This window comes from Sphaerodactylus townsendi, linkage group LG07 (genome assembly GCF_021028975.2).
Source record: "Sphaerodactylus townsendi isolate TG3544 linkage group LG07, MPM_Stown_v2.3, whole genome shotgun sequence".
NCBI lineage: Eukaryota > Metazoa > Chordata > Lepidosauria > Squamata > Sphaerodactylidae > Sphaerodactylus > Sphaerodactylus townsendi.
The window spans coordinates 38,879,134-38,900,730 of NC_059431.1; the positions used below are offsets into that span (position 1 = coordinate 38,879,134).

At 40.9% G+C, this 21,597-nt stretch overlaps 2 protein-coding genes across 4 annotated transcripts in view; one reads left to right on the top strand and one right to left on the bottom strand.

Annotated features, from left to right (window-relative positions):
• Positions 1 to 14,843, top strand: part of FAM151B (family with sequence similarity 151 member B) — a 26,896-nt gene extending 12,053 nt beyond the window's left edge. Inside the window, exons 5-7 of one of the 3 annotated variants that reach the window (XM_048504025.1) lie at positions 299 to 434; positions 2,782 to 2,964; positions 14,516 to 14,843. In XM_048504025.1, coding sequence (XP_048359982.1) covers positions 299 to 434; positions 2,782 to 2,941 — 296 coding nt within the window. In that variant the 3' untranslated portion in view covers positions 2,942 to 2,964; positions 14,516 to 14,843. Of the gene's footprint in view, positions 1 to 298; positions 435 to 2,781; positions 3,369 to 7,531; positions 7,972 to 14,515 lie in introns of those variants that run through there. The other 2 variants (XM_048504024.1, XM_048504023.1) reach the window with 2 other exon arrangements.
• On the bottom strand, positions 9,533 to 19,371 carry ANKRD34B (ankyrin repeat domain 34B). The gene is made up of 2 exons (XM_048504022.1): positions 19,047 to 19,371; positions 9,533 to 13,094 (listed from the first exon to the last, which is right to left on the bottom strand). The coding sequence occupies exon 2, from the start codon at positions 13,045 to 13,047 to the stop codon at positions 11,536 to 11,538; it is 1,512 nt and encodes a 503-aa protein (XP_048359979.1). The 5' UTR covers positions 13,048 to 13,094; positions 19,047 to 19,371; the 3' UTR covers positions 9,533 to 11,535.
• Positions 19,372 to 21,597: the final 2,226 nt, after the last annotated feature.

Here is a 21,597-nt window from a genome sequence, read left to right on the forward strand (position 1 = left end):
ATGCTCCTATAGTCTGCACACAAAGAATGTCAACTCTTTCTAAATTAAAAAAAATTATTTTCGATGTCCTGACCACTAAGAAAACTGTTGTACAGCCTTGAGAATCTGAGAATGATCTCTGTTGGTCGGGATGCAATACATTTGTTGCATTTCACAGCTCCTTGTCTTCTTGTGACTCCTCAAAATGATTTCTGATGAATGAACATTCTGTGAGGATGACATAAATGAACAAAACACAAGCGATGCCACCAAGAATATCCACTCAGTTCTTGAATGCTTTATTGTTCGTTTTTTATAGGATACAGTTCAGCAATGATGCAAGAAATGGCAACTATTTGTAGAGATCTTACTCAGCCAATAACATTCCCTGTAAGAGCTGCTTTGGTGCGCCAGTCAATATCTGAACTTCAGTGGTTATTACAACAATCAAACAGGTATGCTTATTGTATCTAATAATAAACTTGGTAACCCCATGTCTATCAGTAGGGAAATAAATGGATAAACTCTCAGGTAGAAAATACTAGTTTGTAAATTAAAAAGAGAGCCAGCATGGTGTACTGGTTAACAACAATGAACTCTAATCTGGAGACCCAGATTTGATTCTCCACTCCTTCACATTAAGCCTGCTGTGTGACCTTGGGCCAAGCACAGTTCTCTCAGAAACTCTCTCAGCCCAGGGAGAGGTAGGAATGGCAAACTACCACTGTATGTCTCTTGCCTTGAAAATGCTATGGGGTAGCCCTAAGTCAGCTGAGACTTAACAGCACTTTCCACCTACAAATTAAGGAGACTTTTTCTAACGGCCTGTTAAGATCTGGGCACACTCGTTGCAAACTTTAGCAGCCATAGAGCAATTGCTCTGGGTGTTCAGATTAGGTACACAGGAATCTTCTCATCTGACCCAGAATCTGATTGATCAGACAATATTGCTCTGAGGGAAGGAGACAGGATTTCCCATTTTAATCCCCTACAATTCCTTGCAAGTCCCAAATTCATTAGCAGCTATTTATTTTAATTATATACATTTACACATGGGTTTATCTGGCAGTTCAATGCTGGTAGGAAGCAGGGTTTTTTTTTCTTCTGCGCACTGCATCATGATACATTGGTGCAACTCCTGAGGTTTCCCTGGCTGTTCTCTATTAAACCTGGGTTGCTTCAAAGTTTTGAGAAAGATTGTAATGGAAACTAGATCCAAGAGAAAATAGGGAAAAGTGCAGAAACCAAATAAATGATGCACCAAGAAAAGCAATCGGTAGTGTCTAATCAACTACACTAGTGTTTCCCAAACTTTTTTCCCCCATGGCCCGGTTATTTTAATACCTCTCCTCTGTGACTCACTAAAATTTTTATGCCTATTTATTAGTAAAATAAAACAAATTTGAATGTCACCCGGCCACATGTCTGCCCATGCTGGCTTGGCAGGGGCGAGCCCAGCCCCATGCCGGGCTTCATCTGCATGCGTTGGTGTCAGGGAGGTTCCCCAGTGTGCCTCTTCCACCCCTACCTCCCTCGCAGCATCAGTGTCTGCTGCGAGCTGCGGTCTTCCGTCCCCAGCCCCTTTCTAAGTGGTCAGCTGGCCGGGGAGGAGCCCCGAAGCTGCTGTATCGTCCTAACTAGTCCAGCTCCAGGTGGGTGGTGTCCTCCGAGCAAGGAGGGGTGGGGTGGGGTGGTTGGAGACCATATTTGAATAGAAGGCAGTTGTTTTAAATAAATAAAATTGAAATAGGACAAATTTAAAATAGTTATTTCCAAAAAATCTTTCCATTATGGTGATCATCAGAACATTACATCAGGTGGTGATCATCAGAATCTCACAGCATGTAAAATATTAAAATAGCATTTAAAAAGAGTATATATTAAATATTTAAACAATGTCAATAAAAATATAAACACATATAACAACACAACTATGGGGCAGGGTCAATAATAGTTATTGGGGATATGCCAAACAAAACCATGAAGTCTCCACCTGTGTAAGGGCCTAGTACCCCAGTCAATAACAAGACTCCAGAATGGTTTCAAGAGCTTTATTGAAACTGTGTCTGACCCATATGGCCAGGTAGCTGAGACTGAGGTCCCAGCTCCCTGGCTCCTAGTATAAACCTTACAGTTACCATCAGAAAGCCCCCACCTTTGCATTCCCCATATCAGCATGAGAAAGGATAGTTGGAGACAGTTGTGGTAGATACATCGTTTTGGGAATGGCCTGGCCATTAACGGAAGAGGAGAGATTAGGGGCCGGTGAACTCTATTCGCTACCTTGCTTCAAAACAGGAAAGTTGGGCCTCTGGCCTGGGGCAATGCTGATACAAGACCAGTCACAGCAGGGTATGCCCAGGCATGTCTCAGGCGCTTTGGCAGGCCCAGAATGGCGACAGCCTGCTGGCAGAAGCGAAGGAGAAAGGGTGACAGTGTTTTGGTGCCATAACTGAAAAGGCCCTTTCTCCAGTTGGACCTCTTTGGCCTCAGATGGTCAGGACACCTCTGAAGGCAACTGGAGGGAATGAGTAGGGTTCCATGGGAGAATGTGATCCTGCCCTGATTTTGTTGATTTGATTAATTTTCTTGAATGCTTCATAGTGAATAGTTATTTGTACACTTTAAAAATTTAGTTTAGATAGTTTCAACTGTGCAGCTGTAAATGTTTATGACAAAGATAGGAAAGGCAAAATATGAATTATATCAGTCTGAAATGCTTATATTTTAATCAAGCTATTTTAATTGTGTATGCAGATGTTCTTAAAAGGAAATTAATTGGTTTGGTCACTCTAATTACAGATACACCTTGACCATTTGGACAGGAAAATGTGACAGCTACTCTATAGAAGATCTGCTCTTCATCAGAAACTGTTTTGATAAAACTAGAATTTTTTATGATATCTTAGAACCACAAAAGTCTGAATTCAGAAAGGCTATAGGATTGGAAGTCCCACTATGAAGAAAACTGACTTTCCTGTTAGGGTAAGGTCACTTGTGGCATCATATTGTTGCCTATAACAAAGGCACTATTGAAGATTTATCCAGAACAGTTAATTACAAAAGCACAGTTTTGTTCCTATCGCTTTTGTGATTTACTTCATTGTTGTATTTCCTTCCTGGCTATGCTTTTATATTTTGCTTAAAATAGTCTTCTAGGTTTGCCTTATTGATCAATCTTGGCCAAACATTCCATCTTTGACAGTGACAACCCTGAACGTACAAATAATATGGCACTAGGAAGTCTTTTTATAGTTTCTGGCTTTCTAAGTCACATTGTAAAATGAAAGTATTCTCTTTTATACATATTAAATCTGAAGAGTAGATTTCAAGTTTTCAGAGTCTTGTTCTATACTAATAGTTATTTAATAAAACCGCTTAAAATTGAAGCTGAATTTCTGTTGCGTACTGTATACTGAACATTCCTATGGTGTTATTCAGATGTACCTCTAGCTATGAGTCAATGATCTGATATAGGAACGTGAACCAGATACCTAGGCACTCTTGAGTGCACACATATATGTGAATCAGAGTCATCTAGAAGTGCACAAAACATCTTTGATAGTTACATTCTTAAAGACCAAAAAGATTTTTAAGGTATAAACTTCCGAGAGACAAAGCACTCTTCCTCAGATTCAAGCAAGAATGGAGATCTTGCAACTTTTTAGAATTCAGAGGTGCTTCAATAGTAGACCTTTTATATACTGTATATACTTGCATATAAGTCAAATTTTTCAGCACATTTTTGTGCTGAAAAAGCCCCCCTCGACTTATACATGAATGAGGTGTATTTAAAAAAATTTTTTAGGGTTTTTACTTTGTCGACCGCCAGGGGGGTGAAGTTTTTAGGCTAGCGGTACCAACATTTCAGGGTATCATCAGTTGACACTCCTGATGATACCAGCCAGGCTTGGTGAAGTTTGGTTCAGGGGGTCCGAAGTTATGGACCCCCAAAGGGGGTGCCCCTATCTCCCATTGTTTCCAATGGGAGCTAATAGTAGATGGGGCTACATTTTGAGGGTCCATAACTTTGGACCCCTTGAACCAAACTTCACAAAACCTGGGTGGTATCATCAGGAGGGTCTCCTAAAGATACTCTAAAATGTTGGTACTGCTAACATAAACATTCCTTCCCTGACAGGTACCCTCAAATTTTCCCCAGATTCTCCCTTTAAATCAAGCCCCCGAGTGGATTTAAAAGGAGAATTAGGGCTTACAGAGCTAGTTTACTGTTTTTTTAAAAATAAATATTAAAAAACATTTAACCTACTGATGCCTTAATTAATGTAATTTTATTGGTATCTATTTTTATTTTTGAAATTTACCAATAGCTGCTGCATTTCCCACCCTCGACTTATACGCGAGTCAATAAGTTTTCCCAGTTTTTTGTGGTAAAATTAGGTCCCTCGACTTATATGCGGGTCGACTTATACATGAGTATATATGGTACTTGTAACTACTAATGAACTATGAAACTATAGCTAACATTTTCACTTGACTTGGCTTTAAATTAATATTGCATTGAAAGCATAAACTATGGTAATGATCTTAAGGTTGGATTGAAATGATTGTAGGTTTGTGTGGCTTTGAACTGGAGAGAGGGGGGGAGCGGCCATAAAAAGGCAGGTGAGCTGTGACTGGGTTTTGTGAGGAATGCCTGGGAGAAAAAAAGGAAGAAAGATTATAAAAGGGAGAGATCTATGTGTGAAGGGGGTGAAGCTATGTGAGGGGAATTTTGGCTGTGAGGTTTTTACAAGGAGAGGGAGAAATTGAAGATAGTTTTGAGATGTATTAATCTGTGCAGAATATAGAAACTGTCAGAGTTAGAGTGTCAGAACTCTCTCTGAGGAAGAATTGGAGAAGAAAAGGACAAAAGCTATATGGGTGTGACAAAGGGTGACATAGTTTCATCGTAAGAATGAAAAAGTTACATTCTAGTCCGAGAGAACAGTATATAGATAGAGAAGATGTAGGTTTTCTAATATTTTGAAAGCTGACAAACACATTAAACTATTACTTTGAAGCGTGGTTTTCTGCATAAAGATAAGGAATGAAAATGTATATAAAAGTTCACAGAATATAGCCTCTTGAAAGCTCTGTGCTTCTGGGAGAGATTGCCTCAAATATCCACAAACTAAATGGGCAAAGGATGCCAAGCTGTACTAAGGCAGACAAAGGAAACAAGAAGTGCATGAAACACGCACACACAGAAATCAGTATTTCACCCCTCACAGACACATTAATTTAGGGATGGGGCTGTGCACTCTCTGGACAGAGCAGCTGATTAAATTTTGCAGAAATTCCCTTCAATCTCTTGTGGAGTACATTCAACAAAGAGATTCCCAGTCTTACACATAACAATTAAATATTCTTTAGAGCCAATGACCAAACTCTGATTATATGTCGCCTCCCCAGCACATGAGGAATTGTGTGCCCCACAGTACAAATCAGCAGTGAAAGCACAGGACTGCTGATCCATAATCAAGCTCCCTCCACATTTCCTAAAAGCTTGGTTGGAAACATTTAAAAGAGACTTCATCCTGGCTCTCCTACTGAAAATAGTCAGAAAAGCAACTTAAGCAGTTCCATTTAGTAAATTCGGTTGCCATCTTGAGAACACTTTCTTTGGAATAAAAATGGGATTATTTCTGAGAAGATGTGCTTTGGATTGCTCCCTTCTAATTCAATGAGGAGGCATATTCCTACAACTTCAATTGTTCCCAAATGCTACAAAATTAACTTATCCTTCTGTTTAAGGCACATTTTTCTATATTTTTATACATTTCTGGATTTATGAACTATCATGGCCCTTAGTCATCTTTTCCTACCTTGAAAAGCCAAACCTCTGGATTACATTGAAATGTGCATATTTCCACACAGTGAAATCAGATAAATTAAGGCCATTTATGCATGTACTATGTACCCTATGGCTGATTGCTTGCTTGGGGCTTTTCTTGATTTTTTGATTGCACAAGGATTCTCTTCCTGCAAAGTGCCCCAGCCAAGCTGATATGCCATTTTGCCCACCTACAGTTTCCTTGTCATTTCCACACAACCTCCATTTGGGGTAGTTGCCTGCCGCCTTTTCTCAGTTGTTGTTGCAGTCTTTGATCAAATGTTAGTTTGCTAGACCATGCCAGTTTCTTGTCAATTTCACAGGGTCTATCCCCAGCTTGTGGGGGGGGGGGGGGGGGGGAGAGCTCTTGTGAAATTGTGGCCCAAAGAGTGGGAGGAACTGCTGTAGTATGGGCAGGGGGAGTGAGAAAACTTGCAGGAAGGTAAGCATATGATTTTCTTTATTTTCCCTGTGAAGAGAGAGGAAAAGTTGCAGTTTCAGAGCTTTCAGAAACCATGGGGATTCTCCAATCTAAAAACGGGGTGACGGCTAAAGAGGGGAAATGTGTGTGAAACCAAGAACCAAACCAGAAGAGGATGTATGCTTGACGTGAAGGAGACCACATGTGCCTAAGTGGGCAAAGCTCCTCTCCCCTGTCAGTATATTAATACCTCTTTCAAAATATGATGGTCCTACCTCTTAACAATTAGCATCCATTGAGAAACATCAGTAGACCATTCTGAGTCACCAATATAACAAAAAAATCAGCTGGCAATGGCTGCAGGTTAGAAGAAGTGATTACTCACAAACCTGTGAACAACAGATGTAAATACTAGCCTCCATTTTTTTCCAGTTGAAGTCTGCCTGTAAGTCAAACATGACCAATAGCCTCAATTTCATCCCTTTCCAAAAATGGCATCCACAAATTCTGAACCTCATCGAAAAATTACTTCAGTTGTATCTTTCCAAAATTATCATAAATCAGATTAGGTTGAGGAAAGATCACAGAAATGTTGTTGATCATGAAGAAATCAAGTGAGGCACAGCTAGAAAGCTGAAACATTTATTTACCAAATACAGATTTGAACATAGACAAAAAGTTAGTGAGATGATATTTTTTAAAGCTGCATCATTTTTAAAAATAAAATAATTTTTTAAAATAAATTAAAATTCACACATATTTTTTACCTTGACTGAGAAAAAGTCAAATCATTATTTTGAATTTTAACAAGCAGTCCACCTTAAAGGTGGCTATTTTCATTTATATAATATTGATTCCCTCCCCCCCCCCCATGCCAGACATTCATGTACCGCGAATAATAAGAAAGGTATGTATAGCCCAGCAAGTTAGTTATATGGGGAGGAGGGCTCCAGCTACTATTGTAGGTTTTTTGTAGGACTCCTCAGCATTTCTTCCTGCATAAAATTAGACTTTAGACTCCTTGGACAACTAATAGCTTTTGCATGACCCTGTTGTTTTGAAAATACTTTGTATTTTTGGTCCCTTTACTGAGATAGGAAGTATCAATTACAAAAAAATGTAAATATACATTACTGGTATTCAAATAAGATGAATCTCAGTCCACTATATCATTACACTTCATATGATGGATCACAGTTTTCTAGAAAACATTCAACTAATTCAAATATTTTATATCTTTGTAAACCTTACATTTGAGTCATTCATTCACTTTATCAATCTATTCCCTCTTTCAGGGAGTTGACTGCTGTCTCCGCAGTCTGTAATGCAAAAACCAGCCCAGCTGAAGTAATTATATTAAGAACACCACATTAACAAATTGAAACTGCTACCACATAGTTTGAAAGAAGCACTTCTGGAACACAGGGAAGGTCTATACCAAGGCTACAAGGTATTACATTAACCACTGTTTCTCAAAACCTTAAGCGCTTGAACAATTCTACTGTACGTAAAAAAGACAGTTTTCATAACAGCAAAAGCATTAATTTCCTTAGCACTTCTGGTTATCCTTGTAAGTGATAAATGCTGCTAATTTGCCATTATTAATAGCATTTTTGTGACATTGCAAATTTAGAAAGAAATAACAGCCCTACTAGATCAGACACAACAGCCATGAAGTCCAGCTTTCCATTTCCCAATTAGCAATCAGATATCTCTCAGAAGCATAAACACAGAGTTTGGAGGCCAAAATCTTTCTTTGTTGGCCACCAGCAACTGGTATTCACATGAAGAGACACTGTGATGTGGTGGCTAGTGTTGAATTAGAATCTGGGTGACCAAGTTTCAAATCCCTCCTCTGCCATGGGTGACTCTGGGCCACTTACACCCTCACCTTAGCTTATCTCGCAGGGTTGGTGAGAGGATAAAATGCAGTAGAGGAGAACAATTTAACCAGCTTTAAGTCCTCATTGGGGAGAAAGGCATAACTAAATTAAATAAATAAATAATTCAGAGATGTCCTGTCTCTGAATATAGAAGATCCATTTAGCCATCATGGCAAATAGGCATAGATTGATCCTCCTCTTAATCTCCTTTTCAAACCATACATGTTAGTGGCTACCATTATATCTTGCAAGTATTAACCTGGTTAATTTTGCATTGTGTTCAGAGATGCTTTTCTAAAAATCTGTTTTAAATCTACAGAAGTAGATTTTGAATTTACAGAAGTTTTAAATCTACAGAAATAAAGCCAATAAAGGCAGTCATTTCATGATACTCCACTGTTTAACAATTTTCCCACTTTACCAGCTACTGCTTTTAAAATAAGAGCATTGTAGTATCCACCATAGCTAAGTAGAGTTGGGGATCCTACTTTGGAACTCAGGAATGCATAGTGCATAGCATTAGGAAATATAAAATATCAAAATACATGCAGCATTTATACCTCTATTTCTGTTAGCAAAAAAATACTCTTGTTATGCTTTTATTTTCTTTTGGTCTTTGCTGAGCACACATTATTGAAAAATCCAGTAATTGGATGAGTACAAATATCTATTGCTTAATATCAGTTTTTACAGGACTGAATTTTTACACCCCTTGATATGGCAGCAGTAGATATTTTGTGATGAACCACACTTCCTCGTGTATTGTGATGGGGTGGATATGGGAAGAGAGACAAAATGATATGCTCAGAAAACCACATATTATCTAGTATACCTTCTAATATAAAATAACTGCTTAATATGAATCTGTCATCTTGGAATAAATGAGGCTACCAAAATATTATAAACAACATAATGCTCTGTGCAGAAAATCTTGTTTCTGATGTACCTGGCATAAAGTCCAAGATTTCCTGCCAGAAAAGCATATTTTATTTGTTAACTAGGGATAAGAGCAGAAACTGAGAAATTAGTAAGCATAAAATGTTTGTATGGCCATACACAGTGCCAATAACTAGAAAGTACAAATATGTGATTCACTGTTTTCTACTGGTACTGTTCCAGTACAAAAAGTTAATTCTGACATTTACAATACTTAAATGTCATAAAAATGTGAGTAAATAACAAGGGTTTTTTTCAGATCAAATGTCAGAATGGTTTGCAAGATATAGAATATCTTTAAAACAATCTGTTCTAGTGGCATAGTGGTTAAGAGCAGGTACATTCTAATCTGGAGGAACCGGGTGATTCCCTGCTCTGCCGCCTGAGCTGTGGAGGCTTATCTGGGGAATTCAGATTAGTCTGTGCACTCCCACACATGCCAGCTGGGTGACCTTGGGCTAGTCACAGCTTTTCGGAGCTCTCTCAGCCCCACCCACCTCACAGGGTGTTTGTTGTGAGGAGGAAAGGGCAAGGAGATTGTAAGCCCCTTTGAGTCTCCTACAGGGAGACTATTCTTCTTCTAGCAAGGAATATCTGTGTACTGGAGTACCCTATATATACATACACACCCCACATTGACCTTTCTCTCAAGCTGATGCTAGTGCACCCTTTGCACAAACATCCCAACCTTCCCTCAGTCAACTGTCCTTTGATGTGCAATCCCATCCACTGCCACTTGACTTTATGCAAAAGAAGATACACATGAGGAACCTGATAATTTTGGTCAAAAGGGGCAGATAATAAGAAAAATGAAGGTGAACTTTTTGATGCACTTTAACTATAATAATAGTAATAACACTAGAAGAGACTTGCAGTCGGTGTTTTGGAGAACAACTTTCCATCAACACATTTCAAGAAGAATTTCTTGCCCCATCTCCTGCTTCTCCATCCATTTTTGCCCCAGTTAATGTGGTGGTAATGGCCATTGGCCATCCTTGCACAATGCAAGAGTGAATGGGCACTCCTCACCCCTGCCTTCTCATCACAGATCCCTAGGAAGGTGCAAGTTGAGCACTCTATGCAAATGCTTGATCAATGCAGTGGTTTTGTTGGTATGCTTCCTCCTTTCCCACTCCAGCATGGAAGAGCAAGTGCATGGCTAAAGCCTCCGTTAGAGCAGAAATCTTTATGAAGGAGCAACAAACTCGCATGTTTATTTAAAATATGAGTACATTTATCTCTCACACTTCTACCATAGAACAAAGTGTCATATGTAACATTTTCAGGAGATCTCTATCTAGACAGCGGCCTGCCTAAACATCAGCAAAGCTGCTGCATTTTGTGCCTTCAAGTCACACCCTGGTACTATTATTGGAAAGCAGACAGAATGAAAGTTAGCAGCCAGAGAAAGCAAGACTTACCGGTACTCCTCTACACACACACTTTTTTATCATATCCATTTCACTTCCTTTTCCCCGATCATGTACAATTTACAGACAGGCTTCATTGCACAAGAATACACTGGATAAAGCATTTACAACAAACAATTCTCACATATATCACTAGGTCTTACACATTTGAGGGTCTGTGCATTTGGCCATGTAAAAACTATTTGGATGCTATTAAATGCTTTAAATTGAGAATTTGTATATGCTTAATGCAGCAAAGTCATGCTGGCTGATTATCATCTTCCTGGGAAAAGACAGAAGATATTAAAAACTAAACAGGAAGAAAACATTCACTTTACTAACAATGAAGAAGTCTGAATGGATAAATATTAAGCCAGCTCCCCATCCATGTAGCTGGATCAAACTGTAGCTCTTTTTAAAATGGGTACAATGTTTTGTATTATTTATGCAAATTCCACTGTAGATAGATCAACATTTTCAAGTTTGTTTACTTATCTCTCCTTCAGTGTTTGTAACCTTTTAAAATGTTAAATCAATTAATTAAATTAAATTAACAATAAAATAGATTTTGGCCACAATGAAACACAGAGATACTAACAAGGTACTGAAATCCATTAGCATTAAGGACTGTAAAGAGAAATAACCATCATACAGTTCCTCTTTTTTGCTGCACTGCACATAATCTAGCCCATGTCACTCTTCAGATGTGGTCATATGCTTGATATAAGGCACCAGTTAGATGGATCAGAGAAGGCTGGGCCTAGAACTTAATTAAGGGGGTGGGATCTAGTTTGTATTATATGTGCTTCGGGAGCACACTATACAGCAATATATCCACAGGTTTTTTTCATTTTTTATTATAAAGTCTGTGATAAAGGCAAAAATATTCTAAATATGTGAGCTGCAGCATATCTTCTTTGCCACTAAATCTCAAGGCAGATGTTTCATAATGAGTCACAGAAATGGATATGCTGCACTCTTGGTACCAAGAACTTGGTGCAGCCAACACTCGTGCTAAAAATAATTGTTTATATGTACAAGTTGTATACCGTGGTTGCATGCTAATCCTTGTTAAAAGTTCACCAGTTGCTTGATCTGCTCGGTTTGTAATGACTGCCTCCTCATCAGCAAGTTCTTATTTTTTAATTCCTTGGGATAAGCGGGTGCTGTTGGAACGAGGGTTTTCTGCCCATATGGAATCGTTGCAACCATCTTATAGCTATCAGAGATCAGAGGATGAGGATTCACGTTTAAAGGGGGTAGAAAGCCAGGTCTAACCTGAGCCATATGATCTGAAACGAGGGCTCCTGACCCACGCCTCTCTAACATAGTATGATTTTTCCTGCTCAGTAGATTTGCAGGCATGTTTTCTATCAGTTCCCTGGAACTTGATGACAAAGACGGAGAAGGAGAAAGAAGCTTTTTCTTCCCTAGAAGTGACTTACTATCTTCTACAGGAAGGCCTAATCTAGTTAACTGGGAATCGGAGCTGTAATGATTTGCTCCTAGGTTTCTTCTCTGAACAATGTTTTTCAATGTGGATACAAAGCTCATTGGGGCTGAATCTGAATTTTGATCTACAGGAATTTCACTCTGGGTGTGGTTTGCTTCACCAAAGAGTGAGTGAGAATTTATCTCATCACATGACATTTTTCTGGAGACAGTCTGCTCAAAGCTTTTCAAGAAGTTAAGGGTATCTTTTATATCAATGCTATGATGTCTGGTGATAAATCTCTTAGATAGGGCAAGATTATTGATTTTTAGACATAGCTCTTCCTCTGGAGTTATGTCTTGCAGGTCTTCTTGTAAAGAAGAGATTCTGTTCTGGTCAAAAAGTGAAGAGGGAGCCTTCACCCAAGGCTCAGAACACATATGCTGCATCTGAAATTTTCTAGAAGGAGAGGGTGGCTTAGGGATATCCTCCTTTCTTCCAGAATGATGAGGCTCTTTGAAGTTGAACAGAGCTTTTTCTGTACCTTTTGAGTTTTCCTGGGGAGATGGAGAGGTTTTAACTTCTACATCTGATGGAGAAGTGCAAGAACTTGGAGACAGACATTCCTCATTGTCAGGAGGCGGCACGTTTAAATACTGTCTAGTTGTCTGCTTTCCAGATGGAGATATATCCTTTGTAATAATAATGACTTCTTTGCCTTTCTCTTTGCAGGCATCTAAAATAACTTTGAGGCTTTCCTTATCCTCTGACTTAACTGAGTAAACAAGAACTGAATTACCAGAATGATCTTGTAAACTTAAGTCAGCTCCATTTTTAATCAGTAAAGAAATAACTTCAGGGCCAGCTTTCTGCAAGCAGGCGTGCATCAAGGCAGTCTTCCCAGATTTATCCTGAATATTTGGATCTGCCCTGTTTTCCAGAAGATATTTCACCATTTTTACTTTACTAACACTCTGATGATCCGCATGCTTTGTCTTACAAGCGATCATCAAGGGGGTTTCACCAAGGTCATTGCTTTCGTTGATGTAGGCCCCACCTTCTAGCAGCAATCTTGTGAGACGAAGTCTGCTGTGATACACAGCTTTGATCAAGGAGTTTCCATCAGTAGAAAGCTCTATGGTTTCATCCATCTTCTATGTGTTTTTGAGCTGAAGATTGCAATTGTTGAAAAGGCCTCCTAATTTTTAGGGACATTAAAATAGGAAAAGATTAATATATACATTACATATTCATATTTACAAGTAGGAAGATGACAGATATTAGCCTATATTAACCAGCACAGTCTTAATTTTTTTTAAATTAAAATGACAGTATTCTATTTCCGTCTGCTGGGAACCCTACCCTTTTTATGTAAGCACCAGATAGCTTTTCATTCTCATTCTGATTGAATAATCACTAGGGACCAAGCTAAATATTATATTAAAACGAGCATAATGAAAGTCCAATAGTACCTTCTCAGACAACTGGGGAACTGGGTGCTTTGGAGTGTCTAAGTGGGAGTAGTGGTCTCTTGCCCTCTGCAGCTATCTAATTACTGTCTCACATACATCTTGAATCTAGTGTGTGTGTAAACCTCCTACGAAGGAAAAGTTGTAGAGCAGCAGGCAAGGGAGTGGTAAATTATTTATTTCATCACAACTTCACAGGTCATCTTCCAAATTGCTTTTCTTTAGAATGGGCCATCAAAGATTTGTTACACACTTTTAATGTTTGAGTGGGTTCAGACTCCCTTCTATGCACTTGTACCCTCCTTACACCATTTAAGGCAGCAGTTCCCAGGATTATTTGTTTGTTTGTTTGTTATTAGGCTTATATACCGCCCTATCCCAAAAGGGCTCAGGGTCATATCCTTTTTGATATGACAAGCCCAAATGTACTTGGTATGGTGACCCAGCCAGGGCTGGCCAAAAGTTTTTTGGCACTCAAGGCAAACTATGACCTTGGCACCCATTTAGTTCAACATTCTGTTTTCTAAAGTGGCTAGCCAGATGTTTTTGAGAAAACCGTAAATATCACACAAAGGGTGTAGCTGCTTTCAGTATGAACTCTAAGCAAGTAGCATTCTGACATACACAGCCTTGCCTACGGAGGCTAGATTCCAACCTTTGACCACGCTCTCAGTCTCCACTACGCCCTCTAATCCCCCCACCCCCACACTCCCAAGGTTCAAAGAAACTCACTCTAGTAACCATTAGCACACATTTTACTTGATCAACGTGTATCTGCAGTTGGGGGGGGGGGAGACAGCAAATACTGTATGACATGGAAGATAAGTTTCTGGGTCACATCTTGGATTCCAAAATACACAGGACAGCAATGATATAGGGCACTCTGTGGGATGCAACTCACTTCAGAGGCTTCACAGCCCATTTTTGGGTCCCAGCCCACATGTTGGGAAACACTGATTTTAAGGCACCAATAAGGCAAAGGGATATTTTTATATCATAAGCGTAATGCTTTATTACCGATGCAAGACTAATCTGTTGCAAAGCTGGACAGCATTCCTGAACCTAATAACAGAGGAGAGTGTTGACAGCTATAGTCTGTCTACAGGAATAAGAGCTGTGACTGATAGAAACCCTCTCCTCTTTTCCCTAGAGCTACTGACGATTTATACCCTCCTTTGCATCTGATCACACTTACTGCTGACCTTGAACAGAAATATTTGCTGGATTATTCCTTGATGGCCTGCATATAGCAACTCGAACAGTGTTCTGTGCCTTCATGAGTTATAACAAACAAAATGCGAGCTGGCTATTGTAGGTTTTCCAGGCTGTACAGCTGTTGTCTGGTAGTTTCATCTAACATTTTGTCTGCACCCATGGCTGACATCTTCAGAGGCATATCACAGTAAGATGTGTTTCTTTCCATAACACAGTATAGAGTATTTTGTGTAGTTGGGTATTTCTTTTGTCCACCTCTGGGGAGCGGGGGATGAAGTGCATTTGCATGTGTCTAGGCCAGGGGTAGGGAACCTGCGGCTCTCCAGATGTTCAGGAACTACAATTCCCATCAGCCTCTGTCAGCATGGCCAATTGGCCATGCTGACAGAGGCTGATGGGAATTGTAGTTCCTGAACATCTGGAGAGCCGCAGGTTCCCTACCCCTGGCTAGGCCCTGATGAAGGCAAAATGTTAAGAGTTAAAACTATCAGCCCACCAGCTCACAGCCTGGAAAACCCACAACTGTCAGTTGATTCCAATGATGAAAGCCTTCAACAGTACATGAAAATGGGAGCTGTTGGTAGTGTAAAAACACAATGATGGAAAAGGTTCACCTGACTTTGTCAAGCCACTGTAAAAGGCAGAGAGGCTGATAAGGCTAGAAATCTAAGGTCAACTATCTAAGGCTATGAGCCTGCAGTTTCCACACACCAAAGCTTGATGAAGTTTTAATCAAAGATAAATCAATGTCCAATTATTTGCAAAACACTATTGCCACAATCTAATAAAGATGTGCTATGTACAAAGAAAGCTTCTTCATGCAGATGCTTCCTAGGCTGGAAATTGCTGATTTACCTATTTGATCGGCATATACAGCTTCAACTGCTAGATTCCCAGTCTAACATCTGGGACTGGTTGCTGGATTATCAATTGGAACTGTGTGTACTGCTCAATAGACAGTTGCTTTTGTCAGCTTTGGAGATCTCTAGCCCTCTTCCCTCCAGACAGCTGTAAGTGGACTGCGACAACTATCTGGCCAGTGGCTACACATGCACACACAGCTCTCTATAACACACACGCATATATATCTGTATCAGATGCTATTTCAGCAGCACCTGCTTCAATCAACATGCTAGTTCATTACAACAGAACTGTTTGTTCAGCTGAATCAATGTTGTAGCATATTCTACACATGCAATTCCACTGACCTTTGTTTAGTTAGGTTACATCGTTTCATCATTTAATGGAGAACTCTGTTTCATCCTGATTCACCATTATACTTCTTCAGAGTAATGATTTAAGGCTGCATTAGTATAATACAGAGGTGAGCCATTGAAGCCAGTAGGCGTGGATGGCTTTCCTCAGAGCATTAAAAGATGGTGGTGGGAGATGCACTGCCATATCCCATAGCCATTGGCCATGCTGGTAGGGCTGATGGGAATTGTAGTCCATGAACATCTGGAGAGCCACACGTTGCAGACCCCATATTAACAGAAAACCCAAGCCATTGAGGATGTATACATTGCTCTAATTCTCTTTCTCTGTCTTCCCTAGCATTAAAGGGATATTGGCTTTTTAACCAGGGGTGCTATTTCAATTTTAAACATTGAAGGAGGAAGGAATCAGGATTATGTAGTGCTCTGTGTTCCTCAGAATTAATGAACCAGCCACTGTCTAGATAAAGATCTGGAGGAAGGGATACAGCATATGGTATTTTGAGCAGGATGCGTTACAATTCCTCAAATAATAGTTTGTATGAATTTAACACTGCGAGGAATTAGAATTATGGAACAGAAATATAACTAATGTACATTCTGAATATATGTTGGTTGCTCCTTATAAACTAGATAGATATAACCTGCTTTTCACACTTCATCAAATATTGTTCATAATATGCTGGCTCTGGTGTACATTCTATTTATTTTAAGAATGCACATGCACTTGTCCACTTTGGAAAAAAAATCTCCAAAGCAGCGTAACACACACACAAAAAAATTAAAACAAGAAAGTACAAGAAAGTACAGGAGAAACAGAAATAGAGTCAGATTAAAATAAAAGTAGCCCTAAAAACCCTTGGTGTCTTTTAAAAGTCTTAACTGGTATTAAAATGTAGAGAGTTTAGCCACTTCATGAACCTATTTAAGGGCATATCATAAATAGATGTTACTATCAAAAAGGCTCTCTTTCCAGTTGCTGTGTGCCTAATCTCTGAACGTGAAAGCAACTAAAGAAGAGCTTCCACTTCTTAAAGACTGGACCATAAAATGATAAAGTCCTAGCAGCAGCAGCAAGAAACCACCAACTGTGTCCTATTGTGGTAAGTCAATAATGAACACCACAAGGGAGAGGATCCTTCAGTGTAATTCTCTTATGCAGCTTAATATTCTGTTCTCAGGTCATGTAAGGCTTTAAAACCAGTACCATGATGAAAACCTCTGTATGCCTTGATTTTTCGCATAGCAGAAATCTGCTAAATTCAGCCTGCTCCATCTGCCATGTTCTGAAGCAACCAAAATGTCCAGACAGTTTTCAAGGGAAGCCCCATGTGCAGTGATTTATCCTTCCTAGGTATTAGAAAACACAATTGTAAGGAAATCTCTCTCTATAAAGAGCTACAACAGATAGACTATACCAGACTCCAAAGTAAAGTGTCAAAAGTTGTCTGTGGCTGAAGGATGCCATGATCTTGATAGCACCAGGTTCTCCTTGTCTCTATAATCTTGTCTCCAAGTTAAGAGGGGTTTCAGAGCTTCTCCCTCTGACTCATTTTTTCTTGTAGTTACACCAACCCACAAATTTCCCATAGTAATTATTTTTAGTCTCCAAGAAGAGAAATTAACAAAGAACAAATATGCTTAACTGAAGCAGACACACTAATGACATAACATTAACATTCTAACTTTTCATATAACATTTAAGAAAGAGACAAAGGGAAAATATAGTGCTATCCTATGTAGAGTTACACCCTTGTAAGCCCATTGGCTCTAACTGACTTAGCAGATATAACTGTTTAAGGTGACACTGCAGGAGGCAAATTAATCCTGTGAAAGAGTTTTTGCTCTGGTGATTTTTCAAGTAGCTCCAAATTAACACAAGTAAAACTAGCATGTAGCTATTGTATAAATCTATATTTGTGTGTGTGCATAAATTACTCCTGTATTAAATTAGGATGCACACAAGTGTAGAAGCAACAAGTAGACACAGAACCTTAACAGCCTATAGTGATTGCAATGTAAGCAGGTTCAAATCCCCATTCTGCCACAGGAGCTTGCTGGGTGACTCTGGGCAGTCACACACTCTGCCTCACAGGTTGTTGGGTTGATAAAATGGAGGAGAGGAACATAATGTATATTATTTGTGTTACCACTGTAAAGAAAAGGCTATAAGTTAAGTAAATAAAAGTTCAGCTGAGTTGTTTCACTGGGTTTCATGCAATCTTTTTCTCATACCCTGGCTTCATATAAGTCTACTGTATCAAAATCATCTCCCTTTGGGCTCCCTTTTCTAAGCAACATCCTTATACTATCTCTTAGGGGACAGCTTGAAAAGACAAAATACCTCTCTCAATAGCATGAACTGCATAATCTGCATAATTCATGATCTACATAATTCAATAGCATGATCTGCATAATGGTGCACATGTTGCTCAGGAGGAAGCCCCAGGAAGTTAAATGGAGTTTACTTCCTTTAAGTACACCTAAATGCAGGCATACTCTTTTCAGAGCACAGATATATCTAGGAATAAATGTCACTGAAATCAATAACAGCTGTAGGTCTGAGCTAATAGAAACGAACTCACAGCCAGCCAACAGGCACCCTTAGACCTAGTAAGTACGTCCGTGGAACAAGCAGCCCAGTCTTATGCATGTTTACTTATCAGAAAGCAAGTCTTATTTTGAGCATGCAATTATATTGCTGCCCTAATAATGGAAAACTTTATTCGTAATTATAGATCAACATGGCACTATGAAACCACAAAAATAAAACTGGATCTTAATTTGTGTCCTGATCTACTTCTCGCTCACGCACACACAAAAAGGGACCCATACGTGATTCTTTGGTGGAAGAAACCCGACTTTTCTATTCTGAGGACCACAGGAAAAATCATCTCGATCCCACTAAAGCCATCGGGTCTACTTTCCCAGGTGCTGTCGATAATATCAGCTTCCTCTCTTCTCTGCCTTCCCGCAACAGACAGAGGCGAACTGTTGTGCAATTCTGGTGAAGGGCTTCAATGAACCCAGCAAACAGCCAGGCAGCTTAGAAGTGATCTGCAAACCGCTTTCGCTCGACCTGGAGGGAGTGATGGAGCAGAGCAGCCCCGGAGGTGCCGGTCTGCAATCCGGCGGCTGGAAGCGCATTTTGCCCGGGGCTGCTGATTTCTGGACTCCTGAGCAGCTGACAGAGAGACCCCCTCCCTCCCTCCCCCTTGCCCGACCGACGACACGGGAAGTTTGCTCTCTTACCTTCAAGTGGGAGCGCTGCCTCTCCAGCATGCGTTTGGCTGCGCAGGAATTTCGTCCCCGCTGCTTTTGCAGTCGCTGCTGCGGAGGGACAGCGAGGAGGAGGAAGAAGCAGTAGCTCCAGGCGGGTTGGCAGCGGCTTTGCTTTCCCGCCCGGGGAGTTTCTCCTCCGCACTTAGCCGCTCCCGCGCTTAGCGCCAGCCTCAAGGACGGCTCTGCCAGGGAAGGGGGCGCTGCCTTGGCGCGCTTGCCCTGCGGGGGGAAGGCGCGGCCAACCGAGCGAGGCGGCGGCCGGTGTTGCTCGCCCCACTCGCTCGCCACGTGCGGCTCATTTCTGCTCCGAAGGAAGCCCCGCTGCTCCGTTCCGCGGGGGCGGCGCGCGCCTCTATAAACACGCCCCGGACGGCAGCCTCGTTTTTCTCTGAACAAGCCCCCCGGTCTTCATCGCCGCACACGGCCCCACCGAGTTGGGAAAGGGCAGCTGGCCTCGCGGTGTTTCTGACGGTCAAAAAGGCCCAGACTTTCTGTCCCCCAAATCGGTGGCTACACCCAGCTTCTGCGCTGGATACTGAAATCCGTGCCTATAAGGAGCTCTCCGTGGCAACTCTTCCCACCCCCCACCAGTGGCCAGTGGGAACTTGGTGACCCTTGGCCTCATGTGGAAGTTGGCAACACTCTTTCTGAAGGCCCTATTATGAAGATGCTGGCTTAGAAGACGTTTGAGTGTAGATTGATGGAAGCATTGTTTGCTTCAGTTACTTTTGACTCTTACTGCTGGAAGGAAATCTGTTGGCCCTTCAGGATAAAGTTTCTGCCAACTTTGAGGACTGCTTCCAGAGACGGCTTGTACAAAAAGATTGAAAGGAGCAAGTGGGGACCCGTAAGAAACTTGCAGGCGCAGCTATCCTCTTCCACCCACTTTTGCTTCTCTCGCAACTCAGTTTCTCACACTTTCTCCCTCCTGCCAGCCCTTTTCTTATTCTCTCTCTCTCTCTTCTCCATGCCTGTCTCTCACTGTCTCTTTCTCCATCACTCTTTCATGTTTTCTTTGTGCCCCCCATCACCATCTCAGCGTCCTACCTCCTTCCTCTCTTCCTCCCTCAACAGCAGGGGTGGTGGTGGTTCTCCTAGCTGCCCCTGCACAGTGGCTGCAGCAGTTCTCACAGATCGCCCAAGTAGAGAGATCAGTTCCTCCAGGGTTACCCGCTCCGAATTCCTGTTCTTAAGTAAACTTTTTTCCTGTTCACTTTATAAAAGAAACTGCGTGCCAGTTTTATCTCAGAGATCATTCCAGGTTTGTGTGTGCATTTGATCCTATCCTCTTCAACTCAGTTTATAGGCTTTTTAATAATTTCCTGTTGGGGACTCTGGTGCAGGGAGGTTGGTAGCCATAAATCAACTTCTTCTCCATAAATCTGTCCAAGCCCCTTTTAAAGCTATCCCGGTTAGTGGCCATCACCACCTCCTGTTGCAGCATATTCCAAACACCAATCACGTTGCGTGAAGAAGTGTTTCCTTTTATTAGTCCTAATTCTTCCCCCAATTCTTCTCTCCAGGGCCATCTCCAGGACTTTCGCAACCTGAATATGGCCAACTTAACCCCACCCCTGCAATTCCCTACCAGTGGCCAGGGGGACCTGGCAAGCCTAGCATCAAGTCACCCAGATATTGATGCCAAGTCTCTAGGCTTGCCAACCGCCAGACCTGGAGATCCCTGGAATTGCAACTGAAAGGCAACAGAGATCTGCCTCCCTGAAGAAAATGGCTGCTTTGGAGAGTAAACTCTCTGGCATTCTGCCCTGCAGAGGCTGTTCCCTTCCCAAACCTTGCCCTCCTCCCTTTAGCACAAAATCTTCATGAATTTCTGAACCTGGAGCTGTAACTCTAGGCCTGGCCCCAGTAAGTCCATCCCTGAAAGCCAAAAAAGCCCTTCCTCCTCCCCCCTGACTTATATTCACAGAAGCTGAAGCCTGGAATGGTGTGGTTGCCGAGCAACAGCCACTGAGGGGATCTATTGTTTAAAGCTACAGGTGCTTCTTTTATTATTTTATTTTTAAAACTTCCCCTTGTATTTTCTTTTATGTATTTCACATTTTTCTGCAAACCTGTGCCTTTTTGGGGTTTGTAGAAAGTTCTGTTTTGTCCATTCACAGCTACAGTGATTGGATTTTGGAATCTAAAGATTTGCCTGACTTCTCTATTAGAATATAAGATATATATAATCTGTAGATCAATCTTTATCTCAGAGAGATCAGGAAAGTTGCCTCACTGATGTCAAATGGGTCTTTATTTCACTTTTGTGAGACTCCGGGGAGTGCTCCTTGGAACATCAGTTGGAGAATGTGGAAAATTGTTGTCTTCATCCCCTGGTGGTGGACTCCCTGGAGGTATTTTGGGTCCCAATGGGGAGGAAGTAGAATATAAATGAAGCTAATATGGCTAGCAATTGAGAAATTGAATGCTGGGCAGAAAAGATGTTTGGCCGGTTCCAGCAGAACTTATATTCTAATGGATCTTTGAACCAACTTAGAGCCAACTTGGTGTAGAGAATGGT

Excerpts from the sequence above, each read along its gene's own strand:
- ANKRD34B (XM_048504022.1), bottom strand. The coding sequence starts at position 13,047 with ATGGATGAAACCATAGAGCTTTCTACTGATGGAAACTCCTTGATCAAA.